At 44.5% G+C, this 15,314-nt stretch overlaps 1 protein-coding gene across 2 annotated transcripts in view; it reads right to left on the bottom strand.

Moving 5' to 3' along the window:
• Positions 1–4,009: 4,009 nt before the first annotated feature.
• The window catches only part of ILDR1 (immunoglobulin like domain containing receptor 1), a 35,629-nt gene continuing 24,324 nt past the window's right edge, over positions 4,010–15,314 (bottom strand). Inside the window, exons 6-8 of one of the 2 annotated variants that reach the window (XM_001111791.5) lie at positions 10,562–10,693; positions 9,528–10,348; positions 4,010–4,795 (exon numbers count right to left, since the gene is read on the bottom strand). In XM_001111791.5, the coding sequence (XP_001111791.3) occupies positions 4,754–4,795; positions 9,528–10,348; positions 10,562–10,693 (995 nt within the window). In that variant the 3' untranslated portion in view covers positions 4,010–4,753. 2 annotated transcript variants of the gene reach the window in all.

Here is a 15,314-nt window from a genome sequence, read left to right as displayed (position 1 = left end):
AATTTTTGTTTCAATCATAAAATATATTCTCTAAAACCCATAAGGAAAAAATTGTCTATTGTATGAACCCATATTTCTGCTCTATTGTTTCTTCTTCCTTCCCGATGTTCTAAGTTTCCTTCTTTTACAATTTCTTTTCTGTTTGAAGAATTTCCTTTAGCTAATCTTTGAAGGGTAGACTGGCTAGTCACAAAATCTTTTAGTTTTCTTTCATCTGTGAATGTTTTTATAATCCTTTCATTCCTAAAAGATAGTTTTGCCAGATCTAGAATTACAGGAGACAATTCTTTTCTTTCATCCCTTAAAAAATATTTGGCCACTTCCTTATTTATGGATTCAGATGAGAAATCCATTCAAATTGGTGTTCCCCTACAAGTAATGCACTATTTCTCACTTGCTGCTTTCAGGACTTTGTCTTTAGTTTTCAAAAATTTATAATGTGCCTGGGCATGGAATTTTTTTTTCTTCTGTGGGATTCATCCAGCTTCTTGAATCTCTAAGTTAGTGTCTTCTATATAATTGGGAATGTTTCCAGCCTTATTTCTTCAAATACTCATTCATCCCTATCCTTTTTCTCCTTTGCTTTCTGTTACTCCGATAATATGAATGCTGGATATTTTGTTATTGTTCCATAGGTCCCTGAGGTTTGTTTATTTTTTCCAGTTTATTTTCTCTCTATTGTTCAGATTGGGTAAATTCTATTGTTCTGTCCTCAAGTTCACAGATTTTATCTCCCATCATCTCTACCATACTATTAAACCTATCCAGTGAGTTTTCAGTTTGTTATTGTATTTTTCAGTCCTATAATTTTCATGTTTCCTTTTGATAAAACTTCTATTTTTCTGAGGTTTTTCTGTTTTTTTCATGTTTCAAGAGAATTTGTAATTGATTGTTGCATTGTTTTTATGATGCCTGCTTTAAAATTCTTATCAGATAATTCCAATATCTGGTTCATCTCTGCTGGAATCCATTGATTGCCTTTTTCATTCAAGTTGTGATTTTATTGGTTCTTGATTTGCACTCTGAATACTTTGCCTATTATGTTAGGAGACTCATTTCTATTTAAATATTTTATTTTACAAGGAGTCACTCTGTTTAGGTTTAGCATACAGTTTTAGCCTACTTTTGTGGGCCGTAATTCTAATGGCAGCTAAATTTTCAGAGCCCTTGTAGTGTTATTTTAGTTGCTTGGTTTATCTAGGGCTCCCACTGGTCTCTGTTAGTGCTGCCTGAAAGGGCGGAAGGAATTTCTCCGACTGGGTTGCCAGGTATCTCTTGGTGAGGTCGGGCTATGACAAATCCTGCAGGTGCCTCTAGCTGCCCAGATATCTCTCCTGGGAGGAGGGTCTTGCTTCTACAAAGTGGCTTCTGTGATCAGGTTGCTGGCTTCAGGGATGTTGGCTATGACAGATCCCTTTTCCTGGTTCTACCAGCCGATCCTAGTATCTCTGGGCAGGAGAGGAGAGTGTTAGGCCTGTGCAAAAAGGCTTCCTCAACTGGACCACCTGTTTTTCCTACGTTTCTCATACTGGCTCCTCCTGTCCACCTCAGTATCTTTCCTTGGAAAAGAGGAGTTTCTGACCCAGCAGGGAAGAAGGGGTTTCCCCTGGTCACTTATTTTTTTAGGACTTCCAATCAGTCCCCCTGCCTGAGGTTGCCAGAGGGACTCCATTAGGTTCGGGGGAAGAGTGAGCTACTGGGCTACCTTATGCTGCTAGATGGAAAGTGAGGAAACACCTTCTGATAGTTAGGGGGATATAAGATGCCCTGCCTCTGTGCTGTTCTTCTGGTCCTGGGTTTTCAAACCAGCCTGCTTTCTTCTTAACACCCTTTAGAATTCTCCTTTGGTTTTTCCCTGTACCATTTCCAAAATGTATTAAGTTGTGCTTAGCAGGGCATAGCAGGGGAAATGGGACAATGCCATCTTGTCCAGACCAGAAGTCTCTCACCTACTGAATGTTATGTCTACATTATCTGTAAATATATATATTTTTTGCTAATTTAGATCCAATGACATATGAATAATCAAAAATCCCAGAGAAGTCTACCTAATGCAGAAATTTAACCTATTTTCTCCACATGTAATTAAATTAATGAGACTGGGGGAAAATGGATGTGTCAATAAATAGGATCTAAAGTGAGCACATAAGGATACTGTTGAGGAACATACACACACACTCTCCTCCACTCAGGCCATCTCCTTCCAGTCTGCTCAGTGTGGATCTCTACATCAAGCACACATGGATTCATGAAGCTTCCAAAGGAGCTGAGAAAAATGGGAGTGGGTGGTAGAGCCTATTATAGTGAAAATACAGTCCTTTCTTCCTGGGGCCCTCTGAGTGGCAAGACCTGCCTGGATGCTTCTACTTGGGAAATCTCAGCTCTGAAAGGCTGAGTAGTGCCAGGAGAATGGTAGCTCCAGAACTCCCTAGGTTGGTCGGGGTCTTCTCTGAACTTTAGTGGTGAAGGTGGCTTAATCCAATCAAATGCACCAGAGTAGGAAAGCAGATATTTATTTGGGGCAGCACGTTCAGCTTGGTATGGTTTCTTTCTTTCTTTCTTATTTATATACTGTGTCATTCCCAAGAAGGATTTAAAGTGACTTCAATCAATACACAATATATACGAACATATAAATTAGATATACAGGTAAAAAGGACCAAGAGGAAAACAAGGCACAGGAACAAGAATGGTGCAAAACTGCTTCTCTGTGATTTTCTACACTTATAATAAATAGTCCATGAGTGGCACATGGCTGGGGTATTTCCTATGCCATCTCTGACTGGAACCTCAGGACTGGGCATGGGGATGGCAGGATAAACTCCTAACAAGAAAGGACCCTCAAGACCTGCCATGGAGGAAGACACATTCCCATGGGAATGTCCCTATAATACTCCATAGATTTCCTCTTCCTGAAACGTGTTTGATTTCTTCTTAAAAATTCCCAAGTTCTCACTCTGAGAATGGCCATGGTTCTGGGCAGTGTAATCTACTGAAAGACTCAGGCTACTAAGTTTCTGAGGAATCACATTGCAGTCAGAGTCCATTACAAGTCAGAGACTATATAAATATGAAAGAGAGCATGAACCAAGGCTAAAACTATAGTTGGTAATTCCTCACACTCTAACTTTTTTCTTTTTTGGCTTTTTGGTTTTATTTAGTGATGGGGACTTGCTCTATTGCCCAGGCTGGAGAACAGATGTGTGATCATGGGATCCTGGCTCATTGCAGCCTTGCACTCCTGGGCTCAAGGGATCCTCCTGCCTCAGCCTCTTGAGCAGCTGGGACTACAAGTGCATGCCACCATACCCAAATTTGTTTTTTTTTTTTTTTTTGTACAGATGGGTTCTCACTATGTTTCCCAGACTGATCTTGAACTCCTAGTCTCCTAGGTAGTACCATTCAGGACATAGGCATGGGCAAAGACTTCATGTCTAAAACACCAAAAGCAACAGCAGCAAAAGCCAAAATTGACAAATGGGATCTAATTAAACTAAAGAGCTTCTGCACAGCAAAAGAAACTACCATCAGAGTGAACAGGCAACCTACAGAATGGGAGAAAATTTTTGCAATCTACTCATCTGACAAAGGGCTAATATCCAGAACCTACAAAGAACTCAAACAAATTTACAAGAAAAAAACAAACAACCCCATCAAAAAGTGGGCAAAGGATATGAACAGACATGTCTCAAAAGAAGACATTCATACAGCCAACAGACACATGAAAAAATGCTCATCATCACTGGCCATCAGAGAAATGCAAATCAAAACCACAATGAGATACCATCTCACACCAGTTAGAATGGCGATCATTAAAAAGTCAGGAAACAACAGGTGCTGGAGAGGATGTGGAGAAATAGGAACACTTTTACACTGTTGGTGGGATTGTAAACTAGTTCAACCATTATGGAAAACAGTATGGCGATTCCTCAAGGATCTAGAACTAGATGTACCATATGACCCAGCCATCCCATTACTGCGTATATACCCAAAGGATTATAACTCATGCTGCTATAAAGACACATGTACACGTATGTTTATTACAGCACTATTCACAATAGCAAAGACTTGGAATCAACCCAAATGTCCATCAGTGACAGACTGGATTAAGAAAATGTGGCACATATACACCATGGAATACTATGCAGCCATAAAAAAGGATGAGTTTGTGTCCTTTGTAGGGACATGGATGCAGCTGGAAACCATCATTCTTAGCAAACTATCACAAGAACAGAAAACCAAACACCGCATGTTCTCACTCATAGGTGGGAACTGAACAATGAGATCACTTGGACTCGGGAAGGGGAACATCACACACCGGGGCCTATCATGGGGAGGGGGTAGGGGGGAGGGATTGCATTGGGAGTTATACCTGATGTAAATGACGAGTTGATGGGTACTGACGAGTTGATGGGTGCAGCACACCAACATGGCACAAGTATAGATATGTAACAAACCTGCACGTTATGCACATGTACCCTAGAACTCAAAGTATAAAAAAAAAAAAAAAAAAACTCCTAGTCTCAAGTGATTCTCTCACCTTAGCCTCCCAAAGTGCTGGGATTACAGGTGTGAGCCACTATACCCAATCTCAAAATCTTGTATTTAAAATTCTTCTATTTGATTCTCAGAATCTAAGCCAAAACTGTTAGATTCAGACTTGCAGGTCCCAAGTCAGCTGGAAATCTAGGTGATGCTGATGACACGTAGAAGCCGAGAAGTAGCCACAGAAGTTGTGCTGTGTGCTTGGTGACTAAATGACCACACTCCTTCCGCTATGAGAGCTGTCTTTCTCCTGGGGAATAGAAGAATACACACACACAAAAAAATCCAGTCAGTGTAATCCGTCTATGCATGTAACACATAAGGTGTGCTTGATTCATAAATCCTAAGTGGGTGGTGGCTGCCAGGACAGCAGATCTGAACCTAAAAAATACTTCTTTACTCTTCATGAAACCAATCTCTCTCCCTAGGCTTAGGTTTTTCTTGCTTACCTCTCTGGAGACTCCCTCAAATACCTTTAATTTCTGAACATTTAATCCAGTCTAATTCACTCTGCCTCTTGCTCTGTTTTCTAATACCTTCAAGTCTCCCTGAGACTCAAAAAGTGGTACCCTGTTCCATTCTCCAGTCCATCTCCCTCCCATTCATTCATAAAGACATTGCTCAGTTCTCTTTTTCCTTTTTATAATCTCCTGAATCATTCCTTCCCAACCTTCTTCTAAAAAGTTTGGCTTCAAACCTTAGTATTTCTCTGAAGTTGTTTTTCAAAGATCACTAATTACTTCTTCCTGACCATACTCAGTGGCTTTTTTTTTAGAAGTTATTCCACTCTACTTGGTCTTTGGGCTTTTTCCACTTCCTTGGTGAGGGTGAAGAACTGTGGTTGACATTTCTCGTATTTCTCTAGCTATGGTAGGGGATCATTTTATTTAAGTTTTGAATATCTATAGTTGTGGTCCATGAATGTGACCTTCCTCATCTTATTTGAAATAGGAAAACAAGGTATCTGTCCTAAAATATACTGCTCAAAAGGGATCACATATGTATGTACATTCATGTTGCTATAAAAAAGAAAGTTTCCAATTTATCAGGAAAGTGAGTTTCAGGGGTCATGATTTCTAATCAAAATACTGCAGGAAAATGTTCTCTGACACAATAGAAGACAATGAAATGCAGTAAAAGGAACTTGTCCAAGTTTGCTAAAAGAAAACCTAGACATGATCAAGGAGTAGACATTTTGTTGAAAGTAGGAGATTAAGAATGCCAACATAAAACTTTCTAAAAATTAAATCAAAAAGTCAAGAAAAAAGCTGGGATTCTCTACAGAAAGTTTGAATTTAGGTTGGAGAAGAAAGAACACCTTGGCTTTCTCTTGTATTAGAACAGGTGTATACTGGCCAAGTTTGGAACAAGCCAGAAATACTTTGAGAATGTCTTAGGATAAGATTAGAAAGAAAGATAATTGATTGGAAGGAGTCCAGGAGCCTGGGCCACACAAGTCTGTAATCACTGAAGGTAAAAGCTTGAAGTTTTTGCTCCTTATATTTCTGAGGTTATAGCTTCAGTGGAGTGAAAAGGCCACCAGACCTGAATTGAGAAGATCTTGGCTGGAATCCTGGTTCTGAAGTTGGGTGGAAGATCCCTCAATATAACTTCCATTTTCTCATGGGCACTGTGTAACATATAGTTTCTACCTATTTCAGGTTCCCATGAAATCATCTGTATGGAAGCCCTTGTTTGTCGGTATCTATTTGTTAAACATTACTCTTGAGAGAGAAGGTTCCACATGAACACCAAAAAATAATTGTTCCATTTATGTTTCTCTAAATGCCAAATAAAGTATTTTAAATAAGCATTTTATAAAAAGTTATGGTAAAGCTGTAACTGCTGAAAGCCTGCTTTAGGAAAATAGTGATACATCTTATCAACTCAAGCAGTAAACAGAAACTTCCAGTGCTGCATGATGGAAGGTCCCCATCTAGAGGCCCAGTTGTATTATGATGTTTCATTACAAGCTCTAATGACTTCAGAGGCTAGGAAGGCAGCCTGTGTAAGAAGCAGCAGCCAGCCCAAGGAGAGGAGGGAAGAGCATGACTTTGGCCCTGCAGACTTTGCCTCAGTAAAGGCATTCAAAATTTAAGTTACAAACAAAACAAACTAAACACAGTGCCCTTCAAACTGAGCAATCTCCCAAATCGAGCTTTGGTCCTGGGCCTCTGCTCACTGTCAGAATATGAATGGAAAGTTGAATGTGATAAGTAAAGTGATAGCTCCTTGGGAGATAAGCTCAAAGAAACTCCAAACAATGGAGGCTTTTACAATTTCTTGTACAAAATCTTTGCTTCTTGGGAGTAACTTTACAATTGAAAATTTGGTTTGGTTGTGGTAGGTGGTAAAGGAAGCTGTGATATTTTCAGAAAATGAGGAAGAAATAAAGTCACCAGAAGATATCATTGACTCCAAATGATAATCTCTTTCTCTCTTTCCTTTTTTTCTGAGTCAAGGTCACATTCTGTTGCTCAGGCTGGAGTGCAGTGGTGCAATCATGGCTCACTGAGCCTAGAACCTGGGCTCAAGTGATCCTCCTATCCTTCTGAGTAGCTGGGACTATCGGTACATGCCACTGCACTTGACTATACTCCTCTAAGGAGGCAGAAAGGGCACAGGCTTGAGAATCAAAGTGCAATTCAAACCTGAGCTTCACTCCCTATTGGCTGTGTGGCTTTGGGCATGCTACTCAACCTCTCTGAGCCTCCCATAGTTGTGAGGATTAAATGAAATGAAACTTGGAGGCCAGGCACGGTGGCTCATGCCTGTAATCCCAGCACTTTGGGAGGCTGAGGCAGGTGGATCACAAGGTCAAGAGATTGAGACTATCCTGGCCAACATGGTGAAACCCTGTCTATACTAAAAATACAAAAATTAGCCGGGCGTGCTGGCATATGCCTGTAGTCCCAGCTACTCAGGAGGCTGAGGCTGGAGAATCGCTTGAACTGGGGAGGCGGAAGATGCAGAGAGCCGAGATCGCGCCACTGCACTCCAGCCTGGCGACAGAGCGAGACTCTGTCTCAAAAAGAAAAAAAGAAAGTTTGGAAAGGGTTTAAAGGGCTTATCCAGTGTCTGGAATATAACTGGTGTTCCTCACCCTTCTCTCACTTACAAGAAGCCACATAATTTAACTTACAGAAAATAATTTAACTTAGAAGAAGATAGCCTGTAGATTTGGGGTCCAAAACTGGATCTTAACTTTGTTGTTGTTATTGTTATAATGAAGAGACCTGGTTTAGTCACAACATGAGTAAAGGAGGTGTGACTGTCCCAGCTTTGACTGTGTTTTCTTTCAGGATGTAATTTTCTTACTGGTAACACAGAAGAAACAGTTGTATCATCTGTAAATGAGGATAATAGTACAAAACACACAGGGTGGTTGTGAGGATTAAGTAAGACGTTATATAAGATGTCTATAACTCAGTACCGCTTAGTAAGGAGTAGCTATTTTCACTATTGTTGATCCTTATCACTCAAGGGACATGTGTGAGAAGATGATATAATTGCCATTGATTATTACAGAAATGCCTGCTGGTCTTTGCTACCTTCCTCACAAATCACTCTCACCAAGGTTCTGCTCTAGAAAGAGCAGCACTGTGGCTCTCCTAAGAGGCCTGCTCCTTTGCACACACCATGTGTGTGATTGAGTTTTTAAAAAACTCACAGCAGAACATGTACTTCCAAATGAGAGTTGTATCCTTCAAAACCTGTGAGAGACTACAGTTCTTCTTTTATAATATCTCTCTGCTCCGGGAACTTCTTTCAGAGCTACTGCATATACCTTTGACTATCTCAACAGAAGCGAAAGAGAAAAGGATTTTGGTCAAATAGAGAAAAGATCTTCATGGGTAGCCTGTAAGTTGGCTCTGAGGTAGTTTATTAATGTTTTTGAGCAATGGCAACATAGCTTTGCAAAGTGGCAACATTAAAGGAATGCTGTCATTTGGATGTGTTAATTAAAAAAAATTTTTTTTTTTTGAGACAGAGTTTTGTTCTTGTCACCCAGGCTGGAGTGCAATGGCACGATCTCAGCTCACTGCAACCTCCTCTTCCCAGATTCAAGTAATTCTCCTGCCTCAGCCTCCCAAGTAGCTGGGATTACAGGCATGCACCACCACACCCAGCTAATTTTTTTTTTTTATTTTTAGCAGAGACAGGGTTTCACCATGTTGGCCAGGCTGGTCTCGAACTCCTGACCTCAGGTGATCCACCTGCCTCGGCCTCCCAAACTGCTGGGATGACAGGCGTGAGCCACTGCGCCCAGCCCCAAATAATTTTTAAAGTCACTTCTTTAAAACAACACAAAAGATCTGCATCCAGAGGCCCTAAAGGCCTACGCCCTTCTGTGTTCCCCTTTTAACTATGTCTGGCACCCGTTGGCATCTTGCCTATCCACAGAATCTTAATGTTTTGGCCTGTATATGGAATATCAGGGTTTTAAAAATCAGTTTAATGGTCCCTTCCAGGGATGTCTCAGAGGGTCCCAACCTCACATATACCAGGGCCTTGAATGCTGACTTAACAAGCGTCTTCTGTCAGGCCCAGTGTTCTAATTTGGGGTATGGAAATGGGTTGCTAACTAAAGAAAGCAAAGCAGCTGTGAAAGGAGGTGAGGCTTTAGCCACAACGACCTGCATTCAAGTCCTAGCTCATAGCTTGCAAGGTGCTTAATCATGCTGAGCCTTATTTTCTCCCGTGACCCCGCTTGGCTTGCCCCACAGGACTGCGATGACAGCCGAAGCGATGGTGAGAAGGCGCTTCACAGGCAGCGAACTCTCCCCTGCACTCTGCACGCGCTTGATTTCTTTAGCTTTAGCAAGAGGTAGTCCACCCAGCCCACAGTGTAATTTGGGCAAACCGGGGAGGAGGCACCCTCTGTGGCAGAATGAGAGGCAGCCTGTGTTGGCTGTGGTCATGCCTGGCTGGAGGGTCCTCTCTGCCCATGCCCGACCCTCAGCAGGATGCCCCAGGCTCACCGAGCGCTTCTCCACACTCCCTTTTTTCCTGCTATTCTTGCCTGGAGTGACATCCAGTGAGCGGTAGCTAGGTGGCTTCTCCTCGGGCCAGTGTGGGGAGTGCGAGCGGCGGCGATGGGCCCCCCAGCTCTGGGGCTGCCTCTCCTTGTCCTCTTCAGAGCTCCAGGAACTGAGGCCAGAGGGCAGGGGAGGAGAGTAGCTGCGGTGCCTGCGTCGTCTCCCGTGCCTCTGAGTGCTCTCCCGGGGGCTGAGCCTGTGGGGCCTCTCCTGACAGCGGCTCCTGAAAGGAGGGTGGCTCGGCCGCCAGCGTGCCTCGCTGGACGAGGGGACATCGCTTAGGCTGTCCCTGTCTGACCAGTGTATGGGTGACCCATTCAGCCTAGAGCTACGGTGCCTTCCACTCCACGATGGGTCCAGTTCTCTTCTTTCCAATGCCCAAGACTTTGGCCCCCGGTCCTGGAGCTCCTGGTGGAAATCAGGGTAATGGTGCTGCCTTCTCCCATCTCTCAGATCCCAGGGCCTGGAGTGAATTGGGGTGAGCCACTGCTGGTGCAGGGAGTCACTGGTCCTCCTTGAGGATGACAGGTCTCTGATCAGTGGGGGCAGGTGGATGATTCTGCGTTCCACGACCTCGGAGCCCAGGGAGGACAGCATGCTGCAGGGATGGCCAAATCTGGCTTTGAGGTCAGGGGGCAGAGGCTGTGCCAGGTTGAGGTTCCGCAGTTCTTTCTCCAAATACTCCAGGACACCATTGGTGATGGGAGGGTGATTGGTGGTCTGGGTCATTGGCATCTGAGGGAGGCTGGACCGCAGGGACAAATCTGAATGGAAACAAGGACATGACATATAGAACAAATGGCCCAAAACATACACCTCAGAATCAGGACATCAAAATGTGACATTGGTTAGCATGACTCCCTCCCATCCTCCATCATGAAGATGCCCGCCACATTGGTCACGGAGGCCTTGATGTAGCCCATGGTCCTGCCCTTGCCCTCTGCCCTCCCCTACCCCAAATCTCTGGAAGAGTTTACCTCGCTGCAGCAGCGGGTGCATTGGATAAGATGAAACCTGGGAGCTCCTGTCCGCCCCCCAGTACAGGGGTTTTTCCATCATCTGAGGACCTAGGGCCTGGGCCTGCTTCATGTAGCGGTGGCGGGCCAGGGCTGCAGGGGAAGAAGGAGAAATGCAGACCCTCAGCCAGGCAAGCCCCACACCTCCCACTTCACTTCTCTCCACCTAGGGGCCCTGCAAGAGGCCAGCTTCTCTTGTCCGTTCTCACCTATCTTGCATGGGAGTAAGGGTTAAGGGGGTAGTAAATTAAATGTCCCCCTGGCGAGGAGCTGGAACTAAATTCTCTTCAAGACTGCAACTTCTGTATCCCAGGAAAGTATATTCTTAAAACTTGACTTACTAGCCTCAAAATCATTTCATCATCTTGCCCATTCCTAAGGTCACCCAAAATGCATAGGTAGATTCATAGATACTAGCATACAATGAATTACTGGGCCATAGGCCAACAAAACTAGAAGCCAAAGGCCAGAAACAGAAGGTACAGATGCAAAGGACTTAGAGGAGGCTGTGAGTCAGGGCCTGGTGGCATCTGCTCGAAGAGTGAAAGAAAAAGGGAAGGGCATGATACTGAAGATAATGGGCAGAATTACTTGGCAATTATATGGAAGAGTGTTTCTAGCTGGCACGCCAACCCTGGATGGAAGAAAATTTGTGGGAAGAAGGCAAGGGTGTGCAAAAAGCTCAAGTAGATTCCAGTGGGTCCTTTCTACTCTTCTCCTCACCTTATTGAGATTGTCCCTAAGTAGGGGAATTTCTAAGGGGTGGGGTAGAGGCAGGGAAGGGGGATGAGAAATACTATTTCCTTTATGGCAAAGAAAATCATATAAAAAAGTAGTGCAAGGATCCATAGAAATGTCACTCCAGCCCCTTAGGTGGGGCTGGTCTGAGGCATACAACCCACAGTGAGTACTAATTAAAAACAAAAGCATTTCATTGTTTTTGTTCATGCTTTTCTATTTTGGGGTAGTTGTGGCTGAGTGCCTCATGTTTCCTAAGTGCTCTGCCTATCCATGAGTGTTGGACGCGTACCTGTACGTTGAGGGCAGGAAGTGCCGGCCTCAGTGTGAACAAGGATAGGCCCCAGCCTGGCATTCTCAGTTCCTCCTTGCTTCCCTGGGCCCTGTGGCCACCCCTAAAACAGCAGGGCCCAGGCACAGAAGGGGGCAGAAAGCTGGCATCCTGAACACAGTCACATAGGGTGTAGGGTTTGCCAAGGCCAGCAGCAAAGGGGTCATCCAGTGGGCTGCCCAGTGATTCCAGTATGAAACTCCCAGCACAACAGGAAGTGGTTGTAAGAGAGTCCCCAGAAGCGTCCGGAGCGTCAACCCTCAGTGTGAGTCACGGCCTAGCCTGGAGGAAATCAGATGCAAACTTGCAGCTCCCCCAGCAGCTACACCTTCATGCCAACTGATAGCCTCGAGCCTCCCTGAAGACAGGTCCACAGGCTCAGAGCTGCCCTCTCCCTCTGCAGAGCTGCCGCTCCCCAGCTCCCTCTACTGGCCACCACCAACACACATACTGGAATGCCCAGCCTTATACATGTAATTTACCTTACATAAGCTAACTAGTTCTCTGAAAAATCTCTTCATCTGGGAATCCAATGAGGAAGTTGGGCTCAGAGAGATTACCTTCCCAGCCTAAGGTCCCATAGCTAGACTGGCAGAGCCAGGATGTGAACCTGTGCGACGCTCAAGCCTACGCTCTTTGTGTGCCATACCTCCGAGTCCCCAGACTCCTTTATTTTCTGTGATGAAGCAAAAAACCTTCCCTGCAGGCACCTCCTCAATTTACCTCTCTCTAACTCAGCTACAGACCTTTCAAAGTCCACTCCAGACTAGTCTCTCCTTCCATGGCCTGGGGACATCTGATTCCAAGGAGAACAACCCTACCCACTGTACCCCTTTAATGGAATCCTCGCCTCTTCCAGATGGTCCTATTCCCATTTAGCCACTCCTTCTCCTGCTTCCTTCAATCAGGGAGAAAGGCAGAGTTGTGCTTCCTCTTTGCTCCTCAAATGATTTTTTTCACTAAAGGGACCCCCTCCACAAATAACTCTCTAACAACCCTTCCAGATCCTCAATGAGTGTTTCTGACATTTCCCCGAGTTTTTTCACACGGTCCAGAGATTAACTCACCTGCTTCCTTAGTTACTACAACCTTTTTTCCAGGGTCTCCCCCTTCCTTGTTGCACTAAAACTAATGAAATAGGATGGAAGACACAGTCTTTGAGTTTTTCTCTTGCCTGCCTTCCCCCGCATCCCTGAAAACAGCCTCAAGGGATGTCTAGGCTCTCAGGGGTATCTGTTGCTCACCTAATGGGGAATCAGATAGGCAATAAAATTAAGAAACCTGGACAAGGCAACAAAGCTGCAAAAGACTCCCAATAAGTTATCTCTTAACCTCAGTGGAGTAAAGTCTGCCTTAGTCACCCTTAAAACTACAGCTTTCTGAGCCTCATTCCCAGGGACCCTCCTTCAGTTGGTCTAACGCAAGGCAAGAAAATTTGTATTTTCAACAAGCTCCCTGTTTCAACAATGTAGGAATCAACTTGGAATTGACTGCTGAGGACTCTCAACAACACTTTGTTCACCATCCCTTACCATCCCCCCTCCACTCTTACAGAACCCATTCTTGCCCTTCTTTTGTTTATTTATTTATTTATTCATTTATTTATTTTTCTGAGACGGAGTCTTGCTCTGTCACCCAGGCTGGAGTGCAATGGCACCATCTCGGCTCACTGTAACCTTCGCCTCTAGGGTTCAAGTGATTCTTCTGTCTCAGCCTCCCAAGTAGCTGGGATTATAGGCGCCCGCCACCATGCTCCGCTAATTTTTGTATTTTTAGTAGAGATGGGGTTTCACCATGTTGGCCAGGCTGCTCTTGAACTCTTGACCTCAGGCAATCCACCTGCCTTGGCCTCCCAAAGTATTGGGATTACAGGCGTGAGCCACCACGCCCAGCCCTTGCCCTTCTTTTAACCTATGGTCATTCAGTCTATTTGCTTTCTCCAAAACTACCAGTCCTCCCTGATTTGACTGATCAGTCATTTCTGGGACATCCTCAGGTGCTTCCTAGAATCCCATGCCTCTTTGAACTCTCGTCATTTTAGCTTTAGGCAACCACCAGCAGATGCTTCTGGGTCCCAACCAGGCAACTGACCTCAAATAGCCCTCCTCCCAATAGGGCTTTCCTTCTTGACCTCTCAAACATGCATTCCCTCCTCTATAGCAGCAACTTAAACATTCCCCACCTCTTAGGTCTTCCCCTGCCAGTGAACTTTCTGCTAATGACTTCATCTCTATTGAGGAAGAGGAACCAGCCCTGAACATGGAGCCAAGAAACCTAGGTTTAGTCCAGGGCCCACTGCTAACAGGCTGTAACACAGTAATTGTGGAAAAACCTCCCTCGATTTCACTTCCTTCAGCTGTGAGGTGGAAGGAGATGGGGCAGGAGACATCAGAGATTCTCACCGTGGCTGTGGCATACTGCAGGGCATGCCTGGAGGTTCTGCAGTAAGGAGGGCCAGTAACTGCTCTAGGGATGAAAGGCGTTTCTCCAGTTTTCACAGAAAAAGTACGTTTCCATTTCAAAAACGTCTATCTTTAAGTCCTACTGAGGGCTGTTTACCACTACTAGGTGAACTATCAAGGGTTACTAAAATTTGGTCGTATTTTCATTTTTCTCCTCTCTAATCCTTTTTTAACTCTCACTAGAAAGTGGGAGCAGGTTGGGGAGGTGGGATGTGATCAAAGAAGTTCAAGAATCACTGACATGTTTCTTGAAGCTTCCTTCTGCATCTAGAATTTTGATTTGCTGAAATTGAGTCGGAAGATGTGAGCTCCCTCAGCTTCCTCCCTTACATCTTAATCATCCTCCACATTTTAATGACTTCCTTTCTGTCTTCAGAGGCTAGGCTGCTTCCCTTTCCCTTCCACTCTCTAAGGCCAGTTCTTTCCTTGTAGGTCTGAGGCCACTCCTACCAGCTTCATCACTCATCAGTGACCACCTCACTTCTTAATGCTTCACTTTACTCACTTGATATTAACCTTGATTCGTTGCTTATAAACATGTTTAGGATCACCTTATTCTCCAAACACCAACAATAACCCCTTACTCCTCTAACCAAAGAGCTTTCTTTAATAACTGATGCCCTTCCATGCAATTCTTCTTGTCAACAAACTTCTCAGGACAGTCTGCTCCAGTGACTCACTTTGAAAGTGACATCATCGGCCCAAGTTCAGGGATCTTTGTGGTCTGCAGTTCTTGATTTTACTAGTTTTAAAAAATGAACCTAATCCCTCAGGAGAAACAACTCTCCCCCAGAACCTCCATTTATTAGTTTACTAATAACGGATGCACTTATCATCTGTGTTAGCTTTGTCCCCAGTCTTGCCTGCTTTTAGTGCCCCACGAACCTAGGGAGTCTAAGCAGCCATCTTGGGCGGGTTTTTCTTATCTCATCCTGCATATTATTACTCCAGTGACAGTGACCTCTCCATGGCCTCCTCCCTAAGGTCCCTGAAAGGTAGGGAGCCCTGCAGTCCAATGTTGCATCCTCCGTAACTTTTCCCCTCCTATGGTGTCTTAGCCAATCCCACAGTGATCCACCTACAGAGACTGCGGCAGTCTCTGCTATAGGAATGCAGACTTTCACAAGTCAGATGAACATGGATTCGACTCTGCAAAGCCACTGCTATTTCCTAGCTGTGGGGC

Source organism: Macaca mulatta, chromosome 2 (genome assembly GCF_049350105.2).
Source record: "Macaca mulatta isolate MMU2019108-1 chromosome 2, T2T-MMU8v2.0, whole genome shotgun sequence".
Classification (NCBI taxonomy): domain Eukaryota; kingdom Metazoa; phylum Chordata; class Mammalia; order Primates; family Cercopithecidae; genus Macaca; species Macaca mulatta.
This window is presented reverse-complemented; position numbering and strand designations above follow the sequence as displayed.